Genomic DNA, 19,774 nt, shown 5'->3' with positions numbered 1-19,774 from the left:
AAGTAAAAAGTATAAATTTTTGTTCAAATTTGACCCTTAATAATAAACTTCAAATTTTGCAATAGAACATATACTCACAAAAATTCCCTAGTGATATACCTCTAGTATGTGTCGTACAGTTCAATTTTTGTCAAAGATAGAGCACATTTTGATGAATTTGAATTTTTTTAAAAAAATTTAAGTTTCAAATTTCTTTATGTTTAAACTTTGCAAAATCAGTTTTTTTTGTACTCTCCTCTACCACTATGCCAATTTTCATGATTTTTCAACCACGTTTTCTGCCTCAATTGAGTAAAAAAAGATAGCCGAGAAAAATCTATGAAAAAAAATGCAAAACCGCTTCTAAAACCATTGAGGGAGGTAAAACAAAAAATTTTGATAGTTAGGGGAGCCTGGATATCCGTTTTTGCAGTTGAGGGAGAAAAATCAGACTTTTGCGATAGTTGAGGGAGAAAAAGTATATTTTTCTCTTTAGATAACGACCCTCATGTCAGCCCGCTACCACACCGTTGTTCTGTTCTGATCTTATCTATTTGATTGCAACAATTGAAATTATTTTTTTGGAGAAACAAAAATTATTTTATTTTACAAATGAGAATTGCTTTTTTACGGCACCACGCGAAGGCTACTTTGAAGGTAGAAATTCAAGCTATTTTACAACATTATTTCTGCAGTGTAAATGCAAGTTTAATTTTTTTAAATAGTTTATATATACTTCATAGGCCGCTAAAAATGTTAATCATCTACATGTGATATAGTCTGAGGATTTAATGTCTGCATTGCACGCGCCCATAAATGATGAGTAGGTTCTTTGTCGTCAACAAACACTTGCCCGGAACTGGAGAAGCATGATGAGGGCATGTATTTGTAGAGGGTGGATGGGTGGCACCCTCTATCTTTTCCTATCTTTATAGCAAAGCCAAAGCCAAAGCCAGACAGTGCGTACGAGTCTTAGCTTAGCTTAAAAGAAGGAACACTAGTCAATAATGACCAGCATGCAGAAAGTCTCCAGCTGTGCATGCCAATGCCAATTGTTATACTGATGGGTAACACACTATCGGATCGTGAGAGAAAGGCAGACGCACTCGCATGCTGCATGCAACGCTTGATGCGCCATGGAGCGTTGTCTGAAACCGTGCACGGATGCTGCTTTTTGATACTTGTGATCATGCCCAGGAGTCTGGCATGGCCATCAAAGTAAAAAAAGTTGCGAGAATAATGCATGAGAGAGAGAGAGAGAGAGAGAGAGAGAGAGAGAGAGAGAGAGAGAGAGAGAGAGGTGTGCGCCTGAAACTCGACCAGCGAAGCGACTATGATGTCCAACTCCAAAGGCAAAGCTGAGAGGTAGATCCAATTATCCGTCTAAATGTTACTGTGTCAGCCAACGACTCCGTTCTCCTACAGTACTGGCTCCCCAACGCAACCTGATAAAGGCGGCTGTTGGTTCGGGCAACCGGAGTGTCTGGAGCAGCAAATGCTGGCACCAAAACTTGATTAGATTCCATCTCATCTCCATCAGGACCTGGCTGAGGAATCCTCCATCTCGCACGGAATCGCACCCGCCCAGGCGCCCAGCCCAACCAAACCTTTTCTTCATTCTTGTGTGTGTGCTGTGTGCACATGGACTGGACCTTCTCCTCTCGGACATTCGCTCTCTCCAGTCCCCAGTGCCCGTCCTCTGTCTGTCGCAGGATTTTTTATACTAATCGACCACTTTATCACTAGTTAACGACAAGCTTACCATGGAGGTGGAGAGGTAGAAAAGCTGGGTTTCCTCTCCTTGCTGCTCGTCGTGTCCAGTTTCTTTCTGCTGCTGCTCCGGCGGCGGCGGCGCGCAGGAGGCGGCGGCGGCGGGGAGCTGGCCGCGTCGTGCCTCGGGCAGCCCGGTACGCTGCCGTGCTTCGGGCTGGGGAGGAAAAGGAGCCCCCTCCCCTCTCCTCGCTGTGGCCAAGACACAGGAGGAGGCACCTCGCGAGTTTCATGGCTTCCGCCTTCACCGCCGCGGCTCTCCTCCTCCTCGTCGTCCTCCTCCCACCGTCCGCCGCGCAGCCTGGTGAGCCGCCTCCCATCCCCATTCTCTGATTCTCGTCTCCAAAGATTCGGTTTTTGCTTACGGCGGCGCCGCCTCTTTTTCCGCCCCGCTTGCGGATTCACACTTCTTGGTCATGCTCATGAGTGGGGAGATTTACGGAATTGCAGGCAGCGGCACGGCCACAGTGATTCCCTGCTTGATTTGGATTTGTCCCCCCAGCTTGCGTTCCACACCTGAATCTAAGCTAACTAAGCAGCTAGCTAGTGTAGTATAGCTTGGACTGTGTGTGTGTGTTAGTTCTGCATCTAAACCTCACCACCTTCCCCCTTCCCCATCACGCGCTGCAGGTTTCATCAGCTTGGACTGCGGGGGAGCTCGTGATCACACAGATGCCATCGGGATCCAGTGGACCTCCGACGCCACCTTCGTCTCCGGCGGCCAGACAGCGCAATTGCTGGTCCAGAACGGCCTGCAGAGCCAGCAGTTCGCCACCGTGCGCTACTTCCCCGCGGACAACAGGAAGTACTGCTACACCATGAACGTCAGGAACAGGACGCGCTACCTCGTCAGAGCCACCTTCCTCTATGGCAACTTCGACAACAGCAACGTCTATCCGAAGTTCGACATCTCCCTGGGAGCGTCTCCCTGGTCCACCATTGTCGTAGACGACGCCACCACCCCCGTCGTTGAGGAAGCAATTATCTTGGCTGCTGCTCCCACGCTCAGCGTCTGCCTCTCCAATGCCAGCACGGGACAGCCCTTCATCTCTACTCTCGAGCTCCGCCAGTTTAACGGTTCGCTCTACTACACCACTGATGAGACGCGCTTCTTTCTTGCACTGTCTGCAAGGATAAATTTTGGAGCAGAAAGCAATGATTCAGTCAGGTACTAATAACAGCACCATGCTCATGCCTTCACATTATACATAGCTTCACACCAGAGTTCTTAACTAGAGTTCTATGCCCAACTATAAAATTATTATCCTCCCCCCCTTCTCTTCCTTGTCTGTTTGACTGTTTCTGATTTAAGACGCTGGTATTTCCATTCCTTGCAATGGAAATAGGGGTTGACCTCAATTCAAAAAATAAAATAATATCCTGTATGGTTCTCTGTCCTGATGAGCTCAAAGGTTCATGACTGCTGTGCTGCTACATGTCAAACTTCTGATCATGCTTCACTTTACTGTCATAACTAAGTTGTAATGAGAACAGATGATTAAAAGCAACCTTTTCTTGTTCCACAGATACCCTGATGACCCATTTGATAGAATCTGGGAATCTGATTCTGTGAGGAGAGCAAATTACCTTGTTGATGTTGCTCCAGGGACTGAAAGAATATCAACTACAAAGCCCATATTTGTCAGTATCAACGAAGAACCGCCTGAAAAGGTCATGCAAACAGCAGTAGTTGGCCAGGATGGGTCCTTGAACTACCGTCTTGATTTGGAAGGTTTCCCAGCAAATGCATGGGGCGTCTCGTATTTTGCAGAAATTGAAGATTTAGCACCAAATGAAACGAGGAAATTTAAATTAGAGGTCCCTGGCATGCCAGCACTCAGTAAACCGACTGTTGACGTTGAGGAGAATGCTCAGGGGAAATACCGTTTGTATGAACCAGGCTACACGAACTTGTCACTTCCGTTTGTTTTCTCCTTCGGGTTCAGGAAGACAAATGATTCTTCAAAGGGGCCTATTTTGAATGCCTTGGAGATTTACAAATATGTCCAAATTACTATGGGATCTCAAGATGGTGAGCAATTGTCCATGTTTCGGCTACCTTTTCTTTTCCCTAGCTACAAGAATCCCTTATGTTTCAGCATTGTACAACAAACAAAGATTCCAGTTTTGGACTAAATTGATGTATGTAACATTGACAGCAAGTATCATGGCCAGCATGGTATCACGATATTCAGAAGCAGGCTGGGCCCAAGAGGGTGGCGATCCTTGCTTACCAGCATCATGGTCCTGGGTGCAATGCAGTTCAGAAGATGCTCCGAGGGTGTTCTCAATGTATGATAGCTAGGATATCATTTCACCTTCAGTAAGGACTGTCTTACTTAGTGAAACAGTATCTGACACCTGATAATTTATTTTCGTGCAGCACATTGTCTGGGAAGAACATTACAGGAAGCATCCCAGTGGAACTGACAAAGTTATCAGGGCTGGTTGAGCTGTAAGGACTGAAAACTTTATCTTTATCTTGTCCAAGTATATGACTGCTATTGACTGATCTACTTATTTCTGTAAATGCAGAAGGCTTGACGGTAATTCATTTTCTGGCCAAATTCCTGATTTCAGCGCATGCCGTAATTTGCAGTATATGTGAGTTTCCAGTTATTTTGATAATATGTTATTCTGAAATGATTCTACTAATACATGGTGCTTTTCTCCACTCCAGTCACCTTGAGAACAATCAGTTGACTGGTGAATTGCCACCTTCTTTGGGAGACCTGCCTAACTTGAAAGAGCTGTAAGTTTAATTCTTGTGTGTACCTTTTCTTAATCTGATCCATACTTTGGAGATCATAGTACACTATTTCTTCAATTTCTTTTCCTTTATATTTTATCATTAATTCTTTATTTGTTTTCATTTCTGTTTGGAACAACCTTTGATGGTGGTGATTTAGTCTTTTTTTCCCCATGCGATCACATATGTTCAAGGGTCTTATGGAAAGGGCCACTCTTATGAACTAAATCTTTTGCAGGTATGTCCAAAACAACAAGCTGTCTGGACAGGTTCCAAAATCGCTTTTCAAGAGAAGCATTATTTTGAAGTTAGTTTCACTTTCCTTCAAGCAGATTATTTATTTCAGATCATGCTTGAGAACCTTCACTCTTCAGACTTCAGTGGCACCAAAATGCTTACATATGTAGATCAAATAGCTATGTTGTTCTTAGGATGGTCTCATGACTCCCATCTGTTCTAATTTGTTACATGCCTGCAGCTTCTCAGGTAACAGTGACCTTCACATCGTAAACAAAGGCATTAGCCACACCATATTAATTGTGTGTGTGGTGATTGGGGCCATTGTGTTACTGAGTGCTGCTTTTGGATGTTATTTCTTTACATGTAGGAGAAAGAAGAAACCTCATGAAGGTACACACTCTTCAGCTCAATTGACACATCTGATATTATGCTAGGGCATGCCATGATTCTTTTGCCATTTCCAGACACGGTTGTTATTGCAGCACCAGCAAAAAAGCTTGGCTCATATTTTAGTGAAGTAGCTACAGAATCAGCACACAGATTTTCTTTATCTGAAATTGAAGTTGCTACTGACAAATTTGAGAGAAGCATTGGCTCTGGAGGGTTTGGCATAGTATACTACGGAAAGTTGGCTGATGGGAGAGAGATAGCAGTAAAACTTCTCACAAATGACTCCTATCAGGGCATCCGAGAATTCTTGAATGAGGTCTGTTTCTGTACCTACCTTATGGTCTCCTATGAACATTTGTGAAAACGAAAAGTTTGAGATGATAGAACCTGATGTCATGTGATTATCCCTGTTTCTTTATGATGTTAATCACCCACTAAGTGGAAAAACAGTTGCATAACTTATAGCCTCAGTCTTTACTAAAATTAGCCGAAGGTAACACTTCTGTATATTTTTATGCAATTCACAATTACTGGCAGCCTGAAACCCGGAATTTGAAGTGTTCTTGCATATATATCTTTATGCGCCCCTTTCATTTTCCCATGCCAGTCTACTAAATAATTGCATAATGACAGTATTGCATACACCATTTTCTTTTCATGCTTGATTTTTCTTCTGCATGGTTTCTGTGATGTATTTGATTAGTTATCTGACTAACATCTCGTTTCAGGTCACATTGCTTTCGAGAATACATCATAGACACCTGGTTACATTCCTTGGTTACAGTCAGCAAGATGGCAAGAACATACTAGTGTACGAGTTCATGCATAATGGGACACTAAAAGAGCACCTTCGTGGTAGGTCCACTTCCAACTGATGGTAAATCTACATTGTAGGATCAATTGGAAACTGTCAATAGGTGGACTCCCAATGCTGTTGATTTTACATCTTTAGGACTCGCGGAGCATTCCCGCATGCTTAATTAACCGAGCTCAAATACGTTGTTAGATTAGATTCTCCATAATGATGGACAAGTTTTTGTTGTATTTCATATGCTCAAATGTCTCTAGTTTTGCTTTTAATTGCTAATATTATTCAGTGATCAGCCCCAGCAGCAACATAAAGTGTTAGATGACTGCACCGCATATTGAAAACATATACAAATCAGTTTAAACTTTTGGTGGTCTTTCTCAGGAGCTTCTGAGGAAAAAATAACTAGCTGGCTGAAGCGTCTTGAGATTGCTGAAGATGCTGCAAAAGGTCTGTGCTCTGCTAGTTTAGCAAATCCCTACTTGTACAGCGAATATGGACAATTAGACACCATGTTTCTGAATGTGAAATGGCAAAAGAACAGGTATAGAGTATCTCCACACAGGATGCTCCCCAACAATCATCCATAGAGACCTCAAGAGCAGTAACATTCTCCTTGACAAGAACATGAGAGCAAAAGTTGCAGACTTTGGGCTATCAAAACCTGCAGTCGATGGGTCTCACGTATCGAGTATTGTTCGAGGAACAGTGGGATACCTGGACCCAGAGTAAGTCCAAGCAATCTGTCTGAGAACAATGTTTTGTATGATTCTGTAGCATTGTGTCTGAAAACCTTTTGTTTATGTTTTGTTGTGGATAGGTACTACATCTCGCAGCAGCTGACAGAGAAGAGTGACATCTACAGCTTTGGTGTGATTTTGCTGGAGCTCATCTCAGGCCATGAGCCAATCTCTAATGACAACTTTGGGCTCAACTGCCGTAACATTGTTGCGTGGGTAAGAAGAAAACAGTAACTATTTGGCTTTCTAATTTTGGTTACTGTTCCGTTAGTGACATGAGTGAATTACTACCGATTACTAAATGGACAAAAAAAACTGAATGAACTTGGCAGGCTCGATCACACATTGAGGGCGGTAACATCCATGCCATCATCGATCAATCTCTGGACAGAGGCTACGACCTGCAGTCAGTGTGGAAGATCGCGGAGGTGGCCATAATGTGTGTGAAGCCCAAGGGTGCACAGAGGCCTCCCATCTCTGAGGTGCTCAAGGAGATCCAGGACGCCATCGCCATTGAGCGGGGACCCCAGGAGATGCAGCGCTCCACCACAATCCAACAGCAGCTGCTCGTGTCCAGCAGCAACAGGTCCCTGGGCGATTCCTCGTCGGTGAACAACAACCTGGACCTGGAGAACAATGGTGCATCGTTCGACGAGCTGCTCATGTGCCCAGGTCTCAGATGAAATGGCAAGAAACCACACGGGCCGCAATTTTATATGAAGGGGTTGTGAACCTGAGTCCTACATGTCAGTTTCATTCGTGTGCTTGCTCGTAGCTGAACACTCCATGAGCTGAGCTGTGTGTAACTGTGCAAGTAGGTATTTGTTATGTACGGGTAGCAAGGAGGAAATCAAGGGAAAGTTTTTGCTGGCAATCATATCAGTGGATTGCTGCTGCATATTATTTTTTTGTTTTTAATCCCAGTAAACACTCGTGTGCCAGCCCTAAGTAGCATAACACCACTGTCCACCTCAGGTAACTGGGGACCTGATTCAGTTATCTTCAGGAATAGTAACACTTAAGAAAAAGCATGGAAGAAAGAAAACACTATACTCTCTCCGGCCCAAAAAAATAAGTCACTCTAGGATTCAAAATTTGTCCCCAAAACAAGTCATCTTATTCTATTTAGAAATTGCATGTGCATGTAAAAATCAATTAGTGCTAAATATGGATAATAAATAGGAGTAAATATGGTCATTTTACCTTCTTTTGTTAATTTATCCTAGAATTTTTAGAATGCCTTATTTTTTGGGGAAGAGGGGGTACGAGTTATGAGATATGGGATGGACTTGCATTTAGAGACAAGTAGTCGAGAATAAGAAGGCCAAAATCTTCTATTTAAAATCGGAGATGGTACCATTTTTTAAATGCAATTCGAACGTTTTGATCCTATTATCCAAAGCAAATTGGAACGTTTTCTTCATGCTGTGAAATACTAGAGATAGCAGCATCACAACTCCAGCAAAAGCTAGGACTAGGAGGAGAACGCAAGGCATCCCCGGAGGCGCGTTCCTCAAATCCAAGCGCCACGCCTCATTCTTACCGTCGTCAGTCGTCACCATCCTCTGTCTCTCTCGACCGGCTCTCTCTCTCTCGTTCAGCCCGATGCCGGTCGGTTAGCTAGCCCCCAACTAACCAGCTTGGTGCTTGTCCGACTAGCCGGAGTGTCACTACATCCAGAGCTCCCAATCCTGGCACCACCACAGCAGAGCACACTCCAACCTTACCTGCCGTCCATGGCGACCTGGACTATAAGCAGCTCCAGACTCGCCGTGGTTCTGTTTGCGATTAAACTAATCGAGTTATTAGCTAGGAGTAGAATTGTTAATCAGAGCTGTGCCGCGGATTTGCATCGGCGCAGCTGGACGAGCTCACCAGAGGAGAGTATAAAAGGCTCCTGTCATTTCATTTCCCGCCATGTTTACACCCCCGGTCCGACCGCGTCCGCGCCACCGGTTCCTCCGCCGCCGCCGCTGGTGAACGCGACGCTGCCTCTGAAGCTCCGCCTCCTCCCCTGCTGATACTGACACGCGCACGGCGACGTGTTCTTGCGCCGCGGCCGTCGCCCGGCCGGCTCCTTAATTGGTTGGTTATTAGTTGCCATAAGCGTCGCTGCTCGTTCCTAGTTCGAGGTCCGTGTAGCTTGGACGCGCCGGCGATGGCGCGGCCGACGGGCGGTGCCCGCGTGGCGGCCGCTCTCGTGGCGGCGGCGCTGCTGCTCGCCGCCGCGCTGCCCGGGGGCGCGGCGCAGGACCTGGCGGGGGACCGCGCGGCCCTGCTGGCGCTGCGGGGCGCGCTGGACCGCGGGGGCGTCCTCCCGTGGGACCCCGCGGCGGCGACGCCGTGCGGGTGGCGCGGCGTCGCGTGCGCGCAGTCCCCGGCCGGCCCCCGAGTCGTGGAGCTCCGGCTGCCCGGGAAGCGGCTGTCCGGGGCGATCCCGCCGGGCACGGTGGGGAACCTCACCGCGCTGCAGAGGCTGTCGTTCCGGCACAACGCCATCACGGGGGAGATCCCGGCCGACGTCGCCAACTGCGGCGAGCTGCGGGTGCTGTCCCTCCGGAACAACCGCCTCACCGGCGCCGTGCCAGGGGCGCTCTTCTCGCTGGCGGCGCTCCGGCACGTCGACCTCGCCCTGAACGGCCTCGCCGGCGGCGTGTCGCAGGAGTTCAACCGGCTCAAGCAGCTGGACACGCTCTTCCTCGAGAGCAACGGCCTCGCCGGCGACCTCCCGGCGGGGCTGTACCTCCCCAGCCTCGCGCGGCTCAACGTGTCGTTCAACGCGCAGCTCACTGGCCCCGTGCCGCCGTCGCTCGCCAGGATGCCGGCGAGCGCGTTCCTCGGCACGGGGCTCTGCGACGCCCCGCTCGCCGCGTGCGCCAACTCCACGCCGCCGCCGGCGCCTCCGTCTGCGGGTGAGAAGAAGAGGAAGCTATCCCGCTGGGCAGTCGTCGGCATCGTCGCCGGCGCTGTGCTCATCCTCCTGCTCATCGCGGGGCTCGTCGCCTGCCTCTGCCGACGCCGGGCGGCGGCCGGGAGCGCCGCCGGCGCAGCGGCCAACGTGCAAGGGGGCACCGCGCCCATCACGGTGACCGTGGCGAGGACGGACAGGGACGCCGTGAAGCAGTCGCACGCGCCGCCGATCGCGCCGGCGATGATCAGCGAGGGGAAGAAGTTGGTGTTCCTGGGGAGCGCGCCGGAGAGGCCGTACGACCTGGAGACGCTGCTGCGGGCGTCGGCGGAGGTGCTCGGCAAGGGCACCCTCGGCACGACGTACCGCGCCACGCTCGACGGCGGCGAGCCCGTCCTCGCTATCAAGCGGCTCCGCGAGGTGCACCTGCCCGAAAGCGAGTTCCAGGACAAGGCGGCGGTGCTCGGCGCCCTCCGCCACGACAACCTGCCCCGCCTCCTCGCCTTCTTCTACAGCAAGGAGGAGAAGCTCCTCGTCTACGACTTCGTCGGCGCCGGCAGCCTCTCCGCCCTCCTCCACAGTTCGTCTTCGTCCCCATCAACCTCGTCGTTCTCCTCGTGAACACACCATGCGAATTAGACGATGATGTTTTCTTGGCTTGCAGACGGCGGCGCGGATGGCCGTGCGCGGCTGGACTTCACGGCGCGGGCGCGGATCGCGCTGGCGGCGGCGCGCGGCGTGGCGTTCATCCACCGCGGCGGGGCGAGGTCGTCGCACGGCAGCATCAAGTCGTCCAACATCGTCGTCAACGCGGCGCGCGACGGCGCCTACGTCTCCGACTACGGCGTGGCGCAGCTCGCCGGCGCCGCCGAGCTGCCGAGGCGGGACGCCGGGTACCACGCCCCGGAGGTGACCGACGCGCGCGCCGTGCCGCAGAGCGCCGACGTGTACAGCTTCGGCGTGGTGGTGCTGGAGCTGCTGAGCGGGCGCGCACCCGGGCGCGCTGTCGGCGGCGGCGGCGCCGACGGCGTGGACCTGCCGCGGTGGGTCCGGTCGGTGGTGCAGGAGGAGTGGACGTCCGAGGTGTTCGACGCCGCCATCGCCAACGAGCCGCGCGTCGAGGGGGAGATGCTGCGGCTGCTGCAGCTCGGCATGGACTGCACCGAGCACCACCCAGACAGACGGCCATCCATGGCCCAGGTGGAGGCGAGCATCGAGCGCATCGTCGACGACGCCACCCGGAAAGCCGACTTCAGCAGCACGGACGGCAGCCGGAGCGTGTCGGCGTGATTGGCCGGCCGGCCTCTCGTCCCCAGCTACCTCCTTCCATTCTAGCGAAGCCCCGTCTCTGCTTAGACTTTGATTTGTTCATGTTCCAAGTTTTTTTGGCTGCGGTCTGCGGATTCTGCAGTGGCATAAGCTCATGCACAAATGTTTCTTGTGACATTCTTTTCCTCTGTTTGGTCAAGCATTGCTTATTTCCTTGGTAAATGCAACAATAAAGTTAAAATTACGCAAATTTTACTTAGAACTGCAACGTTCAGTTCCAACACTACTACTGTCAAGTGTTAAACTAGCTGGATGTTTTGGGTTCCATCTTTCTTTCAAATGAGCCATATGTTACAAACAGGTAAAAACCTGGTCTATTTCTGGTACTCATGCTACAACTCCTCTACTTGGATTGAGAAACCACACGGGCAACGTTTCGTCCGCACAAAGGTCTCTTCGTCAAAGGTTTGGTCTTCCTCCGGGTACTCGTGCACATGTTCATGGCCATGATCTGTCTGCAGTTTGCTTGAACGAGGTTCCCTTTTTGTGCGTTGACTGCTACGAGTGTTTCTCTGGATAATATCATTTCCGAGCGGCTCTTCCTGACCAAGCCCGTGTGAGGGTGTTTTATAGGACTCCTTCAACCTCTGCCTTGTTACAATGGAGCAGAGCAACTGATACCATCTGGAGAGTGCTTGAGCTTCCTCCTGCTTCCTCTCCTCAGCTCGTCTCTGCTCCTCTCCTTCTGCATATGCCTAGTAGGAGGTGTGAATGCATAAGTATCACATCAATTTTAGAGCTAACAATGTATGGTATGATTGGTGCTAAAAATAACAAGACTTTTAGTTTGATTTGGACCAAAAAGTACATGTATTTATACAGGCTGTTTTCAGAAACGTGCATCTCAGTATCACAAGGATCTCCTAAATTACCAGGCTTAATATGTACAATAACCTATCAGAGTCATTAACTGAAATTACTTCACCTTCAACAAGATAGCATCGCTAAATCATTTGATAGATCAGGTAAATCACGGTAAAAAAAGGATTAGAGGTTCAAGCATTCAAAAAAAATACTCGTCATGCCACAACATACCTCCAGGATAGCCTGCTTAAATTCAGTACAGACAACAATTCCATCGAAAACTGGAAGGCACCGACCATTTCGATAATCAAATCCAACCATGGCAGGAGCATAATCGATGCCAAGTCTCTTTGCAACCTGGAATAATCTTGGTAACCTCAAGTGTACTGTACCAGGTGGAAGGCACTTCTCCGACCACACATCAACTTGGCCTCGTTCATTCTTGGTGACATTTTAGCATCGATCAGCATGGAACACAAGAAAATAAGAACCGAAGGTTCTGAATGGTGAGCCATACAAAAAATAAGTTAATAATACCTTTGGCACAATGCCATCTACAGCATGAGGAAGTTGCAGCAGTTCCAGTTGCCATTCACCATATAGTTCCAAGGTTGGCTTAAGAGCATCCTCATTAGCACTTGACTGAACTGACTGAGCATTGAAAGTCCTCTTTGGACGTGTAACAACCTAATGGAGGCATTACATCAGTATTGAAAGTTCAAAACTAAGAAAACTAAAAATCAGTGCTTCTGCTATGAACCTTTGCAGGCAACTCGTTTTCTCGGATTTGCAGGCCCTCCCTCAACCATCCATGTCTTGATTGCAGAGTTTGAACACAGGATCTTGGATAAACAGGATGCCCTTTGCAGAAGCCAAGAACTGGACCTTTGGGGTGAAGAATTTGGTTCTTGTGAAGCCACTTCTCAAGAGCATATAGATGATGGTCTTTGTAGGCCTGAATAATTGCACAAATCATTAAAGCCAACCAACAAGAAATTTTACCACAACCAAAAGGGGTAAGGGGACAACAAGAAATTAAATTAATTTATCCTAAATCCTGCACAGATGTACCTGTTGACTGGTAGGAAGAGGTTCTGTTAGGGCTCTGGTTTGAAGTTCCATGTCGTCAGAATTGTTTGTTGCTGTCAGCTCCATCTGCTTTAGTGGTGCCAAAACATTCTCCCACCACTCTGGATTCACTCTCCCCTGTGCAATTCTGTGCCATTGCAAGCAATACCTGGAAACATGTGAAAGACAATAGAGAAACCAGTTTGTCAAAGTTTCAAATCAAGAGAGAAGCCTCCTATTTTTATAATGATACTTAAACATAAGTTCCGCTTAGCAAAGCATAAAATTACTGATATCTGGTACTTTTAAAGTTCTATAAAATAATACAGTGCTCATAATCATTCAATTTATAAAATAATGATACTTGGTACTTGGAATTAGTGTGCATTAGAGAAAAAAAATACTCAGTAGTCATGACAACATTATTTTTAGTTTTAACCCTTAAGTAGTTCTGCTGTGATTGATTTGGCTGATAAGCAGCGCAAGATGGTGTAACATTAGTGTTTCACTGTCACAAGCACATGGCACAAACATAGGTATCATGCAAAAGGCAAACCTTCTTGTTACATCCTTGGCTCCATTTCCAGCAAAAGCAACAACATATCTTAAAGGCTTCTTGCAAACAGCTGAAGAAGCTTCTACTTTGCGTTCAGCATCAAGGAGATCATTCACAACATCAACATGCACCCATCTTCCTGTTGATGCCTGCCCACTGCAGTATACCTCGGCCCAATATAATGGAGCTCCAGCACTTCTTGACCAAACTACACTTGAACTTGATGTAGCTTCTGTATTTTGACACAATTTCTTCATTGGCGGAGTAGAATCTTGTAAGCTACCAATTGATTGAGTCATATGATTAGCTTGATTACTATTTTGGTTTTCAGCAGCTGTAGCTGAAAGAGCCATTTCCAGTTGCAACTCGAATTCCACATCCCCTTTCCGTTTTGGTACTTCAGTATTACCAGAAGTGGATGGAAGTTGGCTGCTGGCTGATATACAACTACTTTCAGTATCTGCTTTTATGGTTGACAAAGTTTTAGATAAACTTCTCTTGCAAGCAGAGGTCTGTTTCGAATTTCCAAGACCGCCTCTTTGTTGATTCATGCTGACACAATCTTGAGTATTATCTTTCAGTAGAGCAGGAGAACTAACCACATTAACATTAGCAGCTGGAGAACTATGCGGTAGTGACCTTGTACAAAGCCTAGATGCATCTTGATTGAGCGTTCCCATCACTTTAGTATCAGGTTTAAGTCCAGCAACATCTAGATTCGTAACAAACCTACAAGGGAATGCATGTTTAGGGATGGTTCAATGACTTCAAACAGAAACATAGCACACTGTAGGTCTGTAGCAAAAACCCATCTTCCAAGGGACATAGCCAAGTTTACGTCATAAGACAGATGGCATGGCAAGTGATGATTGCTTGATCTGCATGGTTATTTTGATGAGGGTGGAAGAGAAATTAAAACATATATGTCTTAGGTGACTGTTGATCCTACTTTGTGTGGTTGCCACCTAAATCCATTTACTCTTGCCCCACCTTTTCCTTTTCCCCAAATAGATTAGCAAATCCAGTCTTCACTGTAAAAAACAAAACTAATTCCAAATATCACAGATAGCGTCTAATTTCATTATGCATCTGTATGGAACACCAAAGCAAGCAGCGTTTGATAAGAACTATAAGGAAGCAAAATGATGTAATGCTATCATATGCAAACAGTTGAGATATTCTTAAACTCAAGCACATCTAATCAGCAAAATACATACCTTGCTGTTAAGTTAAGTGCCCTGAACAATGCCACTGAAAGTGCACAAACCTGCATAGAAGATCATTTATGTGACAGCTTCACAGAAAGAGGTCATTGCAGCTTCAGAGACAATATGAAAAAAAAAGATGGATAAGATAGGAAGCTGATTTCTTAAGTACAGGGATCATATTCAATACCTCTTCTGCAGTGCCTACACGATCTTGAATAGTGAAACCCAAATTTGATACAAAAGATCCCCTGTCAGTGGATTGTGCGGTTACACAAAAAGTACGATGGAACTGCAAGTACAATACATGCATCTTAAAATACTAACATTTTAAAGAAAAATGTTGTCATGAACTTCAAATGTATAGGTGAACAAAAATTAAGTAGAGAAGTGGCTTACCCAGCTCATAAGATTTCGTAGGTTAATAGCTTTCAGGTTTTGAACATCAGCAACACTCCATAGTAAATGGTTCGGTACAAGAGAGAGAATCGATGCCTGCAAATAATGTTAGAAACAACACAGGTATGATTAGCTTCAAAGACAGCCACAGATCATGTACTTCCTTAAATTTACATTTAGTTTCATTGTTTGGACTTTGGAACATGGAATGGAGTATATATGATAAACAGATTACAAAGAGATGGAGATGATAATACCACTGTAACGCACCTGAATAAGAGGATCATTGCAAGCCTTGTCAACTACTCTACCCCTCGCTATTAGGCAAAGCAAATGTACCTTGTGCACAAGTTCAGCTAACTCCTGGGTAAATCAGAAAATAAAGGTAACAGTCTATTAACTGTGCCGCATCAAATATATGCTTACTAGAAAAAGAAATGGGAGCCCGCTAGAAAATAATATATAGATTATTTTAAACTTTTTTTTATCTCCACTGCTTTTTCATTACAGAGGATTTCTATTAATTTGTCTAAATACAATTGATAGAAGATGCCATTACTAGTGTGAATGCCTCACTTAAAATGCAAAGAGTGGTACTGTGGGAAATAATGATGCCTGGATACAGGCTTGCCTGCAGATCATTAAATTTTGCTCATCACACAAGCTGGTGGCTGGCAATCCTGAGTGCATATCATAAGGCCAGGTTGACAATAAGAGTTGATTGCCGTAAAGTTTTAGTTAATGATTAGAGGACATGTCCATGCGTGTATCCATTCTGAATACCTTGACTAGCAATTTCTAACAGTCATGAAGAAATTACCTTCTCTTCAGCAGTAGCCCTCCGAACAGTCTTCTTGCTAGTGGAAGAAGGCACATCATCATTGAACTCAACAGTGACAGTCTCTCCAGGCTCACAGAAATACTCATCGCGTTCCACATGTCCCTCTTCCCAGTCCATGTCAGCCGCATCAATGTCAAAAACAGCCTCCGCCTGCTCCTCCAAATTGTTCTTTTCGAGGCTCCCTGCACCGCGCCTCTCAACACTGGCATTATCCTGCGGCTCTGCCTTGGCTCTGCCCTTTTTTCGTGTGTTGCCAAGTGGTGATCCCGCTACCACCTAAAGAGAGCAATGCAAGTAAATCCCATCATGGAATATTTAATCTGAACAAATGTAGCAGAGGTTTATTAATTTCTACAAGATATCCAGAATAGCTCTATAGCACTATAATTTCCTTTGGGATGATTCAAGCTGAAGTTTGGACCACAATGTATTACCTAGCACACAACAAAACGGCACACTTGAACAAGTGAAAGTATGCTGCTTCGTTTGTCCTGAAGGGACTGAATGTGCGCCCCTCCCTAAACAATCAATTCAAGCAACGGAGAAACAAACCCCAATCCACACTATAGCAGCTTATAATATCCCCATGGACACCGTCACTCGGTCTCCTAATCCTCTGGAATCCCGGACCCAATGCCCAATTAACTTCCCATGGATCGCCCGAAAAAAAATAACTTCCCATGGATCCTACCAGCACCGGCACGGGAGCAAAATGCTAGCACACAGACGCATGGGTGAACAAAAGGGGAAAAAAAAACTCACCACGGCGGGCGATTTCCCTTTCGCTGCAGGCGAAGCCCTCCGGCGACCCGCCCCGCCGGTCGCGGGCCCCGCGCCTGGCCCTGCAGCACAACAGTCAGAGCACTCATCTCGAATGGATAAACACGCAGCTACCGAAGAACGGAGATAGGGGGCTCCGGAGGCGTGGGGGTGACGAACCGGCAGAGGGCGGCGAGGGCTCCGCTCCCGCCCCGCTCGCGGACCGGCTCCTGGTCCGCCGCATTCGCAGGCGATTGGATGGAGCCCGTCGCCTCGCCTCGCTGCTCCGATCCTCGGGCGGGAGCAACGGGAAAGAGAAAAAGGAGGCGGCGGAAGGACGGGGCGACGCGGCCGCCGGGCGTTAGGTTTCGGAGAAGGGAGGGGAGGGGAGCGAGCGGCGACGGCGCCGCGGCTGGTGGGTGGTGGCGAGTGGAGATGGGTTGGGGTTTCGCGCGCCGCGAGGTGAGGCGGCAGCAGGTCGCGCTCGGCTCAACGGGGGTGGGCGTGGGACCCGCCTGGCGGTGTAATGTCACCAAGGCTCCTTTCCCGCGGCGGGGCGGGGCAGGGCCGCAAATCGCAGCGCTTTTTTCATTTTTATATTAAAAAAATAAAATTTCAAAAATATATGGTGAATAGAAAACTTTCAAAAATGGGTGCCGTCGCCCTCCAATTGGCGACATGATTTTAATGTAAAAAAAATTACATTTAAGTCCTGGCGTCCAAGGCGCATTAATAAACTTGTAAAATTGATATAAAATCGCAAACAAATCGGAAAAATACAAACTCAACTATTCTGGATTCTATGAAATAAGATCTACAACTTTTGTTACATAAAGTTTTTCATTTGATCAATGTATCTTGCTTTATTTTAAATACCAGTTTAATGCATTTTTATTTAAATCTCAAGATCCATCCTTTGGATGCATGTCATCTTTGGCCAGAGTGTTGCATGTGGTGAGTATAGGCTTGTGTAAAATTGGTAGGTCCAAAAACACTTCTAGCATAAGTTTTTAAATTAGATCTTGCAATATATCTAGTTTAAATGAGTTATTTATCCATGCTGCTATACTGAGTTTTAGGATCCATAAATTTTACAGTAGCCTTATTTTATTTCCTAAGAGCTATAGAAAAATTTTAGTAAATTTTAGATAAGCACAACTGGACCAAATGAATTATGACTAAGGTAAATGCACTAAATCAAGAAAAATAGTTCTTGTACCTAGAAAAATCTGAAATAATTCATTTGGTCTAGTTGTGCTTATCTAAAATTTACCAAACTTTTTTTATAGCTCTTAAGAAATAAAATAATGGTATTATAAAAGTTATGGCTTCTAAAACTCAGTATAGCAGCATGGATAAATAACCCATTTAAACTAGACATATTGCAAGATCTAATTTAAAAACTTATTCTAGAAATGTTTTCTGGGCCTATAAATTTTGTACAAGCCTATGCTCACCATATGCAACACTCTGGCCAAAGATGACATGCATACAAAGGATGGATATTGAGATTTAAATAAAAGTGCATTAAACTGGTATTTAAAATAGAGCAATATAAATTGATCAAATGAAAAATTTTATGTAACAAAAGTTGTATATCTTATTTCATAGAATCCAGAACAGTTGAGTTTGTATTTTTCTAATTTTTCTACGATTTTATATCAATTTTACAAGTTCACTGTTTAATGCGCCCTAGATGCCAGGACCTAAATGTAATTTTCTTTTACATTTAGGTCCTGTCGCCAAATGGGTGACAGGCACCCTGTCGCCCGCCTAATGGGCGACAGGCACCCATTTTTGAAAATTTTCCTATTCGACATATATTTTTGAAATTTTGTTTTTTTAAATATAAAAATGAAAAAAGCACAGGCGCCGCCACGCCGACCTACTTGGGCCGGCCGGACGGCAAGGCTGGGACAGAAAAGACCGTATTGGTCGTGTGCCGAAAATAGTTTCATCGGGATAGTCCCTCCGTCCCATAGGATTTGATCAAAGTTAAATTTGTTCAATTTTGATTATAAATAGTAAATAATTTATAAATATCTATAAGATAAAAATAATATTATTAGATTCGTATGAAAGCAATTATCATAATATATAAGTGTTCATATTTTTACTCTCTCTGTCAATTCCTTGCCATGACCTACTTTTTTATCCATATGTTTTGTATCTCAAGGAGCGAGTTTTTCATTCTAGGTTGTAACTACAAGGCGATTCTATCAAATTTAAAAGGTGGAAATTGCAATAAGTAATGTGAAATGCAACTGGATAAAGAATGCGAACTCTCGACCACGACAATTTTTACAGAGGCTATATATGAAATTATGAATAGTGATGGGTGGTTCTTGTAGGAGCCCATCTTAAGGATTAAGCTCCCAGTCAAGTAACTCCTAAATAGCATTTTTTTCCTTCCCCATGCACAAATACTAGATCCCAACTATCTTTACTCTCTAAAGCTTCAGCAAAGGACCTTGGTGCGCTATGCAAAGTATGGCTTCAGCAAAGGCCCAGATGCACTCGGGAAGCTAAGGACACTGATCGGCTCCCCTGGTCAGGCGCGGCGACCCGTGTTGGCTGACCGCTGAGACCAATTTCCCAGATGATTCAGCAAGTGATAATTATTCAAAGGAAATATAATACATTCGTCAAGCGCATCTGGTGTAGTGGTATCATAGTACCCTCCCACGGTACTGACCGGGGTTCGATTCCCCGGATGCGCAAATCAGTTTCTAGTAGTTTTTCCTTTTTTTTGTCTTTGATTTCTCTTCTTTTTGTTCAACGGATTCGTTATTAGGCGTCGCATTTTCCTGATGAATGTTTTTCCTTTTTTTTTTGTCTTTGATTTCTCTTCTTTTTGTTCAACGGATTCGTTATTAGGCGTCGCATTTTCCTGATGAATGAGACTACTATTTCGATTCCAACCGTCAATATGTTTCTGGATTTTGCTTCGCCCTGTTCAATGCATCAGAAGGCAGCGTTTGATAAGCCATGGAACTGCACGTTAAAAAAAGCACACCAGCTACCTAGTGCTACTCCAAACCAATCTTATTTCGCCTGAGCGTACTTTCACAAGGCAGACACTTTGGGTATGACCATTTTTTGAATCCAATGTGAAAACATTTGATTCATGGACTTCCAACCGCGTGAGTTACTGTTGTAACAATAATAACTACTCAAATGACTGTACGAGTAACTCTTTCCACTTGTCGTTTTCAGCAGCCTCTCTCCC

General features: G+C 46.0%; 3 protein-coding genes and 1 non-coding gene across 4 annotated transcripts; 3 read left to right on the top strand and 1 right to left on the bottom strand.

The window, feature by feature from the left end:
• Positions 1-1,463: 1,463 nt before the first annotated feature.
• On the top strand, positions 1,464-7,577 carry LOC120712390 (probable LRR receptor-like serine/threonine-protein kinase At1g67720). Its single transcript, XM_039998160.1, has 15 exons — positions 1,464-2,053; positions 2,380-2,917; positions 3,276-3,781; positions 3,909-4,041; positions 4,133-4,204; positions 4,285-4,353; positions 4,430-4,501; positions 4,737-4,805; positions 4,977-5,128; positions 5,203-5,444; positions 5,857-5,983; positions 6,321-6,386; positions 6,481-6,664; positions 6,757-6,892; positions 7,009-7,577. The coding sequence occupies exons 1-15, from the start codon at positions 1,981-1,983 to the stop codon at positions 7,357-7,359; spliced, it is 2,790 nt and encodes a 929-aa protein (XP_039854094.1). The 5' UTR covers positions 1,464-1,980; the 3' UTR covers positions 7,360-7,577.
• Positions 7,578-8,834: 1,257 nt separating this feature from the next.
• LOC120713439 (probable inactive receptor kinase At1g48480) lies at positions 8,835-11,108 on the top strand. The gene is made up of 2 exons (XM_039999402.1): positions 8,835-10,164; positions 10,249-11,108. The coding sequence occupies exons 1-2, from the start codon at positions 8,835-8,837 to the stop codon at positions 10,872-10,874; spliced, it is 1,956 nt and encodes a 651-aa protein (XP_039855336.1). The 3' UTR covers positions 10,875-11,108.
• LOC120712389 (DNA repair protein RAD4-like) lies at positions 11,084-16,993 on the bottom strand. Its single transcript, XM_039998158.1, has 13 exons — positions 16,726-16,993; positions 16,549-16,628; positions 15,766-16,062; positions 15,216-15,308; positions 14,946-15,041; positions 14,737-14,838; positions 14,559-14,608; positions 13,342-14,070; positions 12,789-12,954; positions 12,478-12,672; positions 12,255-12,404; positions 11,949-12,158; positions 11,084-11,608 (listed from the first exon to the last, which is right to left on the bottom strand). The coding sequence occupies exons 1-13, from the start codon at positions 16,787-16,789 to the stop codon at positions 11,246-11,248; spliced, it is 2,595 nt and encodes an 864-aa protein (XP_039854092.1). The 5' UTR covers positions 16,790-16,993; the 3' UTR covers positions 11,084-11,245.
• A 2,201-nt stretch (positions 16,994-19,194) lies between these two features.
• Positions 19,195-19,265, top strand: TRNAG-CCC. The gene has a single exon. It is a non-coding gene; the product is annotated as a tRNA-Gly (tRNA).
• The last annotated feature ends 509 nt before the right edge of the window (positions 19,266-19,774 follow it).

Source organism: Panicum virgatum, chromosome 6K, assembly GCF_016808335.1.
Source record: "Panicum virgatum strain AP13 chromosome 6K, P.virgatum_v5, whole genome shotgun sequence".
NCBI classification, from domain to species: domain Eukaryota; kingdom Viridiplantae; phylum Streptophyta; class Magnoliopsida; order Poales; family Poaceae; genus Panicum; species Panicum virgatum.
This window is presented reverse-complemented; position numbering and strand designations above follow the sequence as displayed.

Bases quoted from the DNA above. Each gene is read 5' to 3' on its own strand.
- LOC120712390 (XM_039998160.1), top strand. From the start codon at position 1,981: ATGGCTTCCGCCTTCACCGCCGCGGCTCTCCTCCTCCTCGTCGTCCTC. The intron at 4,205-4,284 runs GTAAGGACTGAA...CTGTAAATGCAG, and splicing joins TTATCAGGGCTGGTTGAGCT to AAGGCTTGACGGTAATTCAT. The intron at 4,354-4,429 runs GTGAGTTTCCAG...TCTCCACTCCAG, and splicing joins TGCCGTAATTTGCAGTATAT to TCACCTTGAGAACAATCAGT.
- LOC120713439 (XM_039999402.1), top strand. From the start codon at position 8,835: ATGGCGCGGCCGACGGGCGGTGCCCGCGTGGCGGCCGCTCTCGTGGCG. The intron at 10,165-10,248 runs GTTCGTCTTCGT...CTTGGCTTGCAG, and splicing joins CCTCTCCGCCCTCCTCCACA to ACGGCGGCGCGGATGGCCGT.
- LOC120712389 (XM_039998158.1), bottom strand. From the start codon at position 16,789: ATGCGGCGGACCAGGAGCCGGTCCGCGAGCGGGGCGGGAGCGGAGCCC. The intron at 12,673-12,788 runs GTACATCTGTGC...GCAATTATTCAG, and splicing joins CTCTTCCTACCAGTCAACAG to GCCTACAAAGACCATCATCT. The intron at 12,159-12,254 runs GTATTATTAACT...AATGTCACCAAG, and splicing joins TAGATGGCATTGTGCCAAAG to AATGAACGAGGCCAAGTTGA.